Source organism: Excalfactoria chinensis, chromosome 2, assembly GCF_039878825.1.
Source record: "Excalfactoria chinensis isolate bCotChi1 chromosome 2, bCotChi1.hap2, whole genome shotgun sequence".
Lineage (NCBI taxonomy): Eukaryota > Metazoa > Chordata > Aves > Galliformes > Phasianidae > Excalfactoria > Excalfactoria chinensis.
Window position 1 is genome coordinate 61,638,244 of NC_092826.1, and position 12,812 is coordinate 61,651,055.

At 34.8% G+C, this 12,812-nt stretch overlaps 1 protein-coding gene across 3 annotated transcripts in view; it reads left to right on the plus strand.

The window, feature by feature from the left end:
- PTPN3 (protein tyrosine phosphatase non-receptor type 3) overlaps positions 1–12,812 on the plus strand; it is a 114,635-nt gene that overhangs the window by 44,902 nt on the left and 56,921 nt on the right. For all 3 annotated transcript variants that reach the window (XM_072329831.1, XM_072329832.1, XM_072329830.1), the window contains exons 8-9: positions 5,292–5,412; positions 9,558–9,645. In XM_072329831.1, the coding sequence (XP_072185932.1) occupies positions 5,292–5,412; positions 9,558–9,645 (209 nt within the window). The remainder of the gene's footprint in view (positions 1–5,291; positions 5,413–9,557; positions 9,646–12,812) is intronic.

Below are 12,812 nucleotides of genomic sequence, written 5' to 3' on the forward strand. Positions count from 1 at the left end.
TATTTTAATCTCTGCTTGTGCTTTTAAAGGAGAGTTTAAGTTAATATATAAGTAAGTTTCCATTTCCTCAATGGCATTTAAATGCGACTAATTATAGGTATATAAGATCTACTGAATTGCTGTTTTTTATTTTTTCATGTTTAATTGTGAGTTATGAGCAGCTGATGTATTTATTCATTTGTTTCCAAAATGAAAAATATAGTAGGATGTTTGACTCCTTTATCTTTCTGGAGTCATAATGGATAACTTTAAAACCACTGTTGTGTATATATAGTCATTTTTCTACAGATTTTCCTTTACTTTTGTTGTCTGTTTTCTCATTCCTTCTCACCACAAAGTGACGAGCTTCTGTAAGTGTATTCAGCACCTATTTACAGTCATCATCAAAATCAATTGTTTTTATTCATACAATAGCTAGTTCTACTCTAATTTCTACATCTACATAGATTTTGCGTATTTCAGTGCTTCATTTAGTGTCATTTTAGTTTCTTTTTAATAAGAGTCTACATTTCTATGTTTCTTCTTCAAAACTGTACTCTGCTGTAGTGGATTTTTTTCCTGATTCCAGCAATATTTTCATGATGGAATATCTGGCATTCACTATTTCTCAACAGTAACTAGCAATACCTAAACTACTTGAACTGCATTTCAGTGTTCATATGAAGACAAATTTACAATCAACTTTCAATATTATATTTTACTCTCATATATATCACTCATTATTCAAATCCTCATACGTAGACTGGTCATATGGCTCTAACTTTATTTTAACCTTGGATTTCAGTTTTCTCACCTGATGATTTTTACTCCTTGGTAAAAAGTAAATAATTTAACCTTTTTTACTTAAACTTCCTTCTATAGTATTCTTACAGTATCGTGAAGAATTGCTGTTACTATTTAATTTATATCCTGAATTTGTCCCATCATTTGTTTATTTTCCATTCCACTGGCAACATGAGCTGTTCATGTTATTGTCCTAAGATCAGGCAATTCAGTTCACTTATTGTTTTATTAATGTCAAGTAGAATATTCAACATTTAAATAAGTTACAAATTCATTGTGAAACTAATTGATCCTTTTTAGGTATACCTACTTCTCAGGTCTTCAGAAAGTTGATACTAAACCTACTTTCAGGCACTAACTTCTCTGAGGAGTCTCTTGAACCAAATTCTTTGTAATATCTGACTGATTCCACATCATACTTATTAAATAAAGCATTCACCCACTAGCCTTCTGATGTTTCTACTTGTTTGTGTTTATTTGGAGCACCTATTTGCAAAAACTGGTTCTGGTGCTATTGCTTTGTGCACAGGCATTAAAAGAAAACTTCTAGAATTCAGGACTTGTATTCTGCACCTCTATGAGGCTTTTCACATAAACCGTGATGATTTTCTATTCCCCTTTTGAGTTACATGAAGCTAAATGCTGCTGTTTTTAGCGTTACGCTTTGTGGAGCTTCCAGACATCTTTGTGGAAATAATGAACCAGACAAGATTGAACTGATAATATTTTGATGCTGTTAGCATTCAACAGCAGTTTCTAAAAATGGAGACAAGCAAGTAGTTACCTTGGTCACATAGCAGGAGTCAAAAATAACATCGTTTAAGTATAACCACAGAAAAGTTCAGCTTGGAAGAAACTTCCTCAAAGTTAGATCAAGTTGCTCAGGGCATTTGCACTTCAGTTTTAAGTTGCCAGTATTCAGATTTGTCTGTTGCCTGTCATCTTTACCAGTTTTCTGGTCTTCTCATCTTCTGCATCAGAATTCTATCAAAATGTCTAATTTTTTTTTTATTTTATTTTTACCCTCACTTGAACTGGGCCTTTCATTGTTTTGATGCCTTCCTGCACAGAAGTTTTTCTGCTGTCAGGAAAAAGAGACAAAAATATACAGCCTCCCACATCGTTCTAACTGTGCAAATTCTTTGTAAGAAATCTGAAGAAAACATTATTTATTTAGGCTACATTAGGGCATAGACAGTTCATATCCTGTGTCAACGTGTATGAGCTCAAGATCTTTTAGTTGTTTTTTCAAACATTCTTAAATTCATACAATACTGAATTGGGACTTCACCCAAGGAAAATTATACGGTTCTTTGGCAATTGAAATATCCATTTACTGAGAGAAATGCCATTGAAATTGCCTTCTGTGTGAATGGTTCCATCATGTTCCCTTCTTTAAAGCTTGTCATATTAATATAAAACTGTAAAATACAGGAAACTGATATGAAAACAACTGTTTTTTGTTTTTTTAATTCCTTCTTGTTTCAGTTTTCTTGCTTCTACCAGTTATAATGATTTAAAGAGCAATAGATAGCTAGAATGGGGATATGTGCTTTAAAAAGTGAATGAAACACACACCGTTTTAAAAGTTAGTTTATTTTTTTACTGCAACTTCGTATCCATTAAGTCTATATTTGCTGCTGACCTGAGTGGTCAGAACAGAAGCTATGTCAGGAGAAACTTTGAAAATATCTTAATATACTCTTCCCCACAGTCCCTGCTGCAAAAATCCATTGAAGAGGTAGAAGTCTTATGGATTTTACTGTTTTGATGCACCCTACTATTTTTTTCTTTTTGGATACGTAAAATCATGCACAAGACCATTACTCTCTTAAAATGCCTGCTAATCAGCACTTACAGTTTCTCTTTCACTGTGACAGTTCAAGTGTTGTCTGGGGAGCCGAAGAAGAAACAAGTAGTACTCTGAGCTGCTCCCTGTATTGGTATTACCTCATACAACTAAGAGAAGTGAGAAAGAGGCAAGAGGAAACTCCATATATAGATGAGGAAGAAGAACCTATCTCATAATGAATGAAAAAAGAAAAAAAAACCTAATACAAATGAATTCAATTGGACAATCATATTGTCTTATTCTTGATAATCTGGTCTCTTCCTGTTGACAGAATTGTGATTCAGACTTAATGCAACAGAGCTCTTTCACCAGAGTCATAGAATCATAGAATTACCCAGATTGGAGAAGACCTTGAAGATCATCAAGTCCAACCACAGCCTAACCGTAGTACCCTAACTCTGATGACCCTCTGCTAAATCATATCGCTGAGCACCACGTCCAAGAAGCTCTTAAACACATGCAGTGATGTGATTCAACCACCTCCCTGGGCAACCACCTCCCTGGGGAGCCTATTCCAGTACCTAACTACCCTTTCTGTAAAGAAGTGTTTTCTAATATCCAACCTAAACTTGCCCTGGCGCAACTTGAGGCCAGTTCCCCTCATCCTGTCGCTTGTGATGGACAATGATATTAAAAAAAAAAATATGCTACGTTTCATAGAAAGGATCGCTTGAAAAAAATTCAATCAACTGCTCTCATCTGCTGTTTTGTTTCATTTTCTGCTCCTACCAAATGTCTACTTTGTACAAAATATTCAGTTGTTCCATAGTTATAGCCTTGTTCTTGATGGAAACCTGGTGTTCTCTTATATCCTGATATTCCTATAAATAAGTAAATAATCTGTTTCTTGTTATGCTTCTGAATCTTCTTTTTTTGTGTTTTTTGTTGTTGTTGTTGTTTTTGGTTTTTTTTGCTTCATTTTGTTTTCTTCTTAGATGCACTGTTTGGCAGCAGTATTCAGATGTGTTTCAGTTTTAATATTACATATTCAAATACTAAAAATTTAATCTGAAATAATATTTAGTCTTCTGACACCTGTTTTGTTACTAATTTAAAATTCAGCTTATCATATAGAAGAAGAAGAAAAAAAAAAAAATCAAAGCATTGCAGGAACTTCAGTATGCAAAATTAAAATTACTCATTGTTCATCATTCCATTCTCAATTTAAATACTTCTCCTAATGCTGACAGTTACCTGTGTGACTGTATTAGCTTCTGACTGCATTTGTTAAGAAACTGTTTTATGTTGTGGTGATTCACTTTACTAGGCTGTACATGACATAATTTTTGGATATACAAGTGGCAAATACTGGTTATAGCCTGCATTACGAATTCACTATATTTACTGTACCTCAAAGTTATTTCTGAAGTACACCTTTTTGTTTTTTACTTTTCCCCTAGCCCAAATCTTTTGAGTCTCTCTTCTATTAAATAACGGTAACATAATTGTTCCTAAAGGTTTGTTCTTTAGTTTCATGATTTAGTTGCAGTTTTTCATGCTGCAGAATAGATTGCAAATACAAATACTTACCCTGTGCTAATTTACACACCATACAGAGGTGTTTTGGGAATCTTTAATGGTTTATTGCATATAAAAAGAAAACTTCATGCCCTCAAGCAAAAAAGGAGAACCATACAAGTTCTAATGATTTGCTTAAATATCCCATTATTTTAGGCTTTAATGTCTTTAAGTATTTCATAAAAGTACCAAAGTTAACATGAAATAAAGGTTTTAATTTGTTTGCTAAATTGAAGCTGGATAGATCTGCCAGGTTGAGTCAAGCACCTTCCTGCTACAAACCTTGCATATATATAACTAGAGTAAATGTACATCTATATCTTCTAGGACATAAGCTTATGCTGACATGTTCTTCAATAATGCATGGGCTGGGGCCGAGATTTGTGATCATTTGTACTTTTGTGTTTTCATATATCCCAACTAATTATATCCCAAATATGTGACTAATTAAAAATACATACCATTTTGTATCATTGATTAAGGGATAAAGTTTTAAGAAATGTTGTTTCTTGTTTATGTATCTATATGTTTAATTTTGGGAGCTTGTTACTATTGTGTGTAAATCAGGAGTTATTCTTATGCTACATTAAATACCTCATGTTCAGCAGAAACAAGATTAACAGTTGGATTCTTAGGGCAGTTCCAGTGATTCTTGTTAAAACAGTTTTTACTGTGTACAGAGTAGTTGTTCTTTAAGTGACAGATCTAATTAAAGTCTTCTAATCTGTTGTGGTCAAGTAAAGATGTATCAAATGGATTTCATTTGTCTTTCGGGCCATTTTGCTTTTCTTTAATGTTTCAGTACTACTCACTCGTCTGTGCCAATATGACACATATGTTGTGGTGGTGTTACAGATTGGGGGTGCAAAAGCGTGGCTGTACGAGTAAGTGAAGTACTGATTTCTTTCAGTACCTGAGACCATAGCTAGGGTAAGCATATTTTGAAAGGTTTTTCTTTGTGGATATAATACTGTTAACTGTGTTCAACACTGCTTGCCTGTAAAAAAAAATTTAAAAAAAATAGTTCATTGTTCTTGCGTTTCTCCTTACATGTGAATGTTTTATTTTACTTAGGAGAAGGGATTTCTTCTGAGTGATAATTAACTGTGAAAGCATTGTGTTTCTTGTTTACCAACAGCACAACTTGGAGACTATGATGCTTCAATACATCATTCAGGATATCTGTCCAATTACAACTTCATACCAGAACAGAACAAAGATTTTCTTACCAAAGTAGAAGCACTACATGAACAACACAGGTAACATTAATTTTTAGTTCTCTCTTGCCTCATGAGCTCTTAAAAAATCTTCTTTTTGCACTTTTTTTCAAGTTACTTCTATTTCATATAGTGTGTATTAAATGAAATACTTGCTTTCAGCAAGTAGGTGTGTTGAAACTATAAAATACATTTCTAACTGTCACAAGGAGTAGAACAGTTAGCATAGTACATGGTTGCCATTAACAATCTAGAGTACTGTATTAGGTATGTGTGAATGTTTTGGATCAATGGTCATTGAATGCTTCTGAAATCCTAAACCTCTTTTTTGTCTGTCTATGGAAGGAATGGTATGTTAGGAAGCCAAGCACTTTCTCTTCTCTCTTGAGTGTAATATTAAGATTGTAATTGGTTATTCCAGTTGAAGTCTACTACTGATTGCTCTTGCTAACCTTGCTAATTTGTGTCTTGTAAGACTGCAGATTTAGAATTAGCGATATTGCTCAGATATTCATATGCTGCATGCAAATATGTTAACCTAATAAATTGTTTGTGTTTAAGTGACTGAAATTTGAATCTCAAGAGACTCATTCTGCCCTTATCTTTGTTGTAGCAGAGCTAGTTCACTACTCTCCTAGTTCCTTTGATTTCTGCCTTGAAATATCTCAGTTTTCTTTCCCCCTTAATATTCCTTCTTCTTTTCTTTCTTTCTTTCTTCTTATATTTAATTTATTTTCTATATTTCAGTACCCTGACCTCTTCCTCTTCTTTCTTTACTGCTGATTGATGTAGTGAGTAGCCAAAGCTTCATGTCTGCCTGCTTGGCACAATTTAGAACATGCTGTTTTCTCAGTTATGGGGACAAAACAGAGATGACTACTGAACTCACACAGCAACTCTTCCTTTAGCATAGGTAGTAATCTGGTCTGCTCTTCTTTTCTAAATGTTCGAGTTCAGGAACACAACACCCGAGGCCTCTACTCTTTCATGATTAATCTGATTCCAGAAGTTTCCAGTAGGTTCAGATGGCTTTAGAAAGGAACTTGTAGGCATGCATGAATAAATTTGGTCATCTTTAGGAAGAACTTGTCCTGGAGACCACTTAGGGAAGACTCTGGAGAGTCTTGGAGTGGGTATGCTGAGGTTGTGGCTTTACTGCTATCGTAGTCAAAGATATGACTATGTCCTGCAGAGGACAAACTAAAAGCCTTCACAGAACTGTGGTGAAGTCTGTTGGAAAGCACTTTTCTTTTTTTTTTTTTTTTTCTGGATTCTTTCACTGAAACTGATGCTTTCATTGAATATTTTTACCAGATTAAAGCCACTGGTAGCTCTTTTGAAGTTTAAGTGCTATATTGTGAGCCCTCCGTTCACACAGGTCATGTAATAAAAATTATTAATAATAATACTTGAATAGACTGGACTAGACGTATAATTCTTTATTCATTTAAAACATTTTTTGATGCTTAAATTTTCAGGTATATTTATTTTGGAGCTGAGGGAGAGTGAGACAGGTTATTGTGTATTCTGGCAGTATTCCTTGCATCCCTCTTGGCTAGTGAATACTGCTGTCTGAGACATTGTTTTGATGAGCTCAGTGCCAGCAACATATTTGACAAGAATTACTGTGGTATTCACTCAACCTTCTAAGAAAGAAATGCGAAAGGGTGAGTTAATCATCTTATTGTTTGAGGAAAGCAATCTTTTGAAATGAGATCGGAAGAGTTGGTAGTATTTACCATAGGTCCTGTGTAATATCTGAATGTTATTACAACTTTTTGAACCGTTCTTAGGATTTCAAACCCAGCTCTGTGAAAACCTGTTCTTCTTTATTGTTCAACATGAAGGGGAAATAATAAATGATCACAATTGCTGAAATGGAATATGGATTTGAGAAACTGCATTGCATCATACTTGCTCTGGCTCTGATGCAGTATTTTTAACTGGATTTCATATTCTTTTTACCAATCTGAAAAGGAAGTTCTATGAACATACTGAAATTACCTTTCAGTGGACTGTAGGTGCTGAGAAAGCAACTGTTATCATTTTGAACTAGTAAAACTTCAGATATTTTCCTTCGGTGTTCATCTCTATGTCTACAGAGGGATTCTTTTCTCTTGCCTGTTTATTTCACTGATTAACTCCCTACCACTGGGGACCTGTAGCATTACCTCCCCCAGTATCAGAGGAGTAGGAGGTGAGGCAAACAAAAAAACTCTTCAGTCTGTGCTGAGGCGCTTCTTACTGGCCTTTCAAGACACAAGACATGTTTAATTTGATGTAGATGATAGAAGCAAATTGAGAAGTAAAGCTTATAGGCATACCTTCTTGTTAGTCATCAGGATTTCCTTATCTTCCTGAGCAAAATTCTTGATCAAAGTTTAACAAAATGTGAAAACATACAGTTTGGAGAACATTAGGTCTTCTGTATTCAGCATCCCATTGCATAATCAAATTGTCATTTTGTACGTTTGTTTTTCCATCCTCAATCTTTCTGACTTAATGAAAGACACAAGGGCAACTTTTTTTTTTTTTTTTTAAAGCAAGGTGATGGTGGACACTGTAGATGTAGATCTGAGTAAGTTTATCTGCAGGCAGCTTTCCGTTTCCCCTTCAGTCCTTGTTCCAATTTTGTGACATTCTCAAGTCACGCTGCTGACATTGGCTTTATTACTCAAGATAACTTTTTCATGAAGAATAATATTTGTTAGAATGGCAGTTTCAGGGAAGATTAGTAGGTTTGGAATTTAGAAGGATGGATACTATCTTGAAGTAATAGATGGCTTCTTTCAAGAAGAAGACTCCTTCTAAAGTCACAATTATTGCTTTACATGAAATGCCTTTCTATCTAGAATCCTAATGTAATGTTGTTAAGTGTTTTTCTTACAGGTTGCTAGTTTAAGTCACATTTAATTAACATGATTTATTGCATATAATTTCTTACTTTTACCTGCACTTAGTAGTAGCCATGAGATGATAGTATCTGCAGGCTTTTCTTCTTAAATGTGGATAGATAGTAATGCTTTGATCTCTGTTCTGACAGTTTCTCTAATATGCTGTAGTGCCTGATTCATCGGTCTGTGCTGCAAGACCAGGATCATTGCTGGCACAGCATGTCAGTAGCCTACAGCAGATTTTGTATTAGAGTGGGCTCTTGTCTAATCAATTTTCATCTGATAATCTCTTGGCCCTACGATTTGTTGGAAGCAACTACCATTTTGTCATCTTAAGGGAATATTGTTTAGGCTGCATTACAATGCTTTCAGGTGAATAATTAGTAGGCTGCATGGGAGAGCGAACTATATAGGGGTTACTTTTGAGTTCTGTGTTTTAAAGCTCCTGGTAGATTCCATGTAGTAGTCCTACAAAGTTCTAAAGTTAGTTTATTTGATGGGTTAGGATTTTTGAGTTCTTTTTGAAAGCAGGTGTCTGTCAGAGTCAGAAAGTTTTTTATAAAGTAGAAGGTAGAACCCTTGCTAGTCTGGCACCACATTTCGACACCTAACAGCAGGGGAAAAAATTGGATTTTATTTATTGATTGTAAATATGGCTTGTTGGGTTTTATAACATTAACTAATTTAATATTCTTACCTCCTTTTCCTTTACTTCTGAGTAGTTTCCTGCTTATAATGTTTCTTCTTAACAACTTCCTTCTGAGATACTAAACAAAATAAAATATCTCTGGATACAGCTTCTTGTTATAAAAGAAGCCCCTATAGAGGCCTTGTTCCACCAAAGACTTACAAAAGGGAACTCTCCCACCCCCCTTTGCACAGGCTGTCTTTGCTAGAAAATGCAGAAGCTCTTCAGTGACCTTAGCCATATAGTAGTCATTGACACTGGAATAGTATTTGTAAAGTTCCTTTTTTTATTTATTCAGAAAGTATTTTAGTGCTCCCACAATTAAAGTGCTGCTGATCAAAGAAAAAAATAGCTTAAATTGGGGAAAAAAAACAAAACATTAAAACTACACAGTCTGGCCTGTGTCTGTTGGACAGCGTTGCCCTCAGGTGACCAGCAGCATTGCTTTCCTTCATACCCTCAGTACCGACAGTTACGTCAGTATACAAAGATACCTTTTGCACTGTAAATGACACTAATTGAGTTGAAATTGACATCATTTAATGTCATGTATTTTATTTTTGTCAATGGTCTTAATCTTTTTTTTTTTTTTTGCCCTCTTTCAGTGGCCTCAAGCAATCTGAAGCGGAGTCCTGCTACATAAATATAGCACGGACGCTTGATTTCTATGGAGTGGAATTGCACAGTGGTAGAGTATGTTTACATTGCAATATTTCACTTGGAAAATGCTGTATATACATTCTTGTAGATGTATACAACAATGAAAACAGTAACATTTGATTCTTGACTTTACCATGTGTCACTTTTGAATTTGATGTTTTATCAAAAGTTTCTGAGTAACTTAGATAAATAATAAATAAACTAGATTAATCTCAAGAGTACAATGCATCTTAAAAATGTATTGTTTAATACTGCAGTATATTTTCTTAAGAAATTTACTAAAGTTTATGAATGTCTTTATATTAACAGCATTCATTTTATTTCAGTGCTTACACAGCATTAAAAATATCAACTCATTTTTTAGTCCTGTATCCCCTGACCATAGGCTAAAACTAAGTGGTAGATGACCACTAGGGCACAGGTTATACATTGATAAGAAATATGTCCCAGCATTTCATTGTTTGATTACAGTGTCTATAAGAGGAGTCACTGACACATTCTTTTGCAAAATTGGTTATATGTGCTCTAATGGCTTAGTGAACTATTTTGGCATAAAGCTTGTTATGTAAAAACCTAGTGAAGTGCAGTGCAGAAGATTGAGCTCCTTAATGAAGATGACTGCTGTTTCTACTAAGATTCATCTGAGATTTGTTAATTATCCTGATATTGAGGATTTTAATGAAAATATCATCAGTTGCACCAGGGGATGTTCAGGTTGGATGTTAGGAAAAATCTCTTCTCATAAATAGAGGTGAGGCAGTGGTACAGGCTGCGCAGGGAGGTGGTGGAGTCATCATCACTGGAGGTGTTCAAAAACTTTTAGATGCAGTACTATGAGATGTGGTTTAGTGGAGAAATATTGGTGGGAGATGAACAGTTGGACTAAATGGTCTTTGAGATCTTTTGAAACCTTGAAGGTTCAATGATCAATTTTGTAACAATGCAGTGGATAGAAAGGACCGTTTTCTTTCTTCATTAAAATTCTTATTTTTTTTCATTGTTTTTTTTTATGTATGCTATCACAGATGAGTACATTGAATTTGTAAAGATCCGTAAACTACTGGTGTATAAAGCTACTGTAATTGCATTCATATTTGTGGAACAGTTATATTAAAAAACAGTAGTGGCTGATTTTTTTTGTTTTGTTTTGTTTTTTTAAGGGAATGTGATGAGTAGAAAGGGAAGGAAAAGTCTGAAGGGATCAGAATATGTAAACTGTGCTTATAACATCTGATATGGGAATTAGGAGAGGCCTCTTTTACATGACAGCATGTTAAGATGAATTGTTTCAAATGCAGAGGTTGTGGATAAGTGATGCCAGAAGTTTCTTTATGCATGCTATGATGTTGTGTGTTCTGGCAGTGTAAAAATTTACCCTTACATGTTAAATGAGTGTCTCATATCTGATTTTGTCTGGATTCTGGATTCATTGTCCTTTCTGTCACGTCTGTGAAATTTCTGCTTTACTGAAAGCCCTGTACTGTCACACCTCAGATTTCCCTGCATGTGCCCTTAATTCATGAGTTTGTACCTTTTAACTATTTTTATCGCTTACTGTTTTGATAAGAGACCTTAAATTCCAGACTTCCACAAGGAGACAAACATTCTATTCTCTTCAGATTCATGGGATGCAGTTTCTGAAATTATTTAAATTTCCTATAGACTTCCTGAATTGTAGGTTACTGAAATAATAGGGTGTTAGTTGAGGTCAGACAGCATCAAGTAGGAAGGACAGTTCAGAGCGAACCAAGATGTTTTCAGCCAAACAAGATTTCAGTTCAGAGTATAACATTCTCTGGAAATACTGCTAAACAGTCTATTTCTTATTTTCAGTGCATTATTTTGTCTTTAATGGCACAGGATGTCTGACTACTAGTCATGATCACCTACCCTACCTGACACCAAAAAGTATTTTTTGTATGATCTGAATCGAATAGAGTACACATATGAGTCAAAGCTTCTCTATTCCAGACTGATAACATGCAGATTGTTTTGCTACTATTTCAATCTGAATTAATACCTTTGTTGCAATTCATTTAGTTTTCAAAGCCTGTGAGAAAAGTAATAGCAGTGGATTTCATGAAAGTGGACATTCAGGGTGTTCTTTGTCATTTGCTAAGTGTTGTACATGTACAATGGCAGCAGTCCTACAGAAAAATATGAATCATTTGGTCTCATCTGGTAGTTCATGTTGGCTGTAAACAACACTTTTCTGAAGTGAAAGAGTCTGCTGAAATGGTCTCTGGTTCTGAAGTCTGCAGTGACTCCCCTCACCACATCTTTACTGAGACTACTACATGAAACCCCAGCTTTGACAGGGATATTTGGCATAGCTCTTCATAGGTTTCCCTGCTTAATACTGTTCTTAAATCATCCTTCTTGTTTTGCCAAATCCCAGTGCTTTGAACAGATGTTAGCAGAGACTAGTTACAAAACTGACATTTTGAAAGGTTTTACCTCTGTGAATCCTTGTAGTTCAGCTCTTTCTTTATGGATAAAATAATCTTAGTCTTCTTAGATATTCTATGTGGCAGAGAAAGCTGGTCTGTATGCTAATAGACAGAAGAAGCTGGTGCTCTTCTACTGGTGGTCCGGGGAGGGATGCCTTTGGATGATGTTCCTTAAATATAAGATGAATGTCTAGTTTCCTTAATCATAGTGTTCTATTACTTGAAGTCAAACATCCTGCAGAACTCAGGTGTGATCTTCCTTCTAACAACCAAACAGAACACTTTGAGTAGTGAATTAACCAGAGTTCAGAGTTCATCAGCAGTCGTTTCTGCATTTCTCTGAGGATCAATCTGAACCTTTAGAATTGTTATATTCAAAAATGAAATGATACTAAGAAACTCAAGACAATTTAATGCATCAAAACTATGTCAAGATTTCTTGAATTCTGCACAATATTATCTTTTTACTTTAGAACATTATCTGATCTGATGAAAGATTGTTCTAGTATTAACCTATTTCTGCTCTGCAGTGGAACTTATAGAAACTGAAGGGATACCTGCAGAATCAGTGTTATTTCTATGTGTACAAAAATCTTGTTGGTAATTGCATTTGAAATGAAAAATCAAAGGGTATTTAACAAGGTCCCTGGCATAATAATTTTTCACTTTGAGTTTATTTGTTTTTTGTGTGCTTAACTCTATAAAGAAAGAAGAAAGTGTATGTGTGACAGTTCTTAGTTGTGCAGTTTA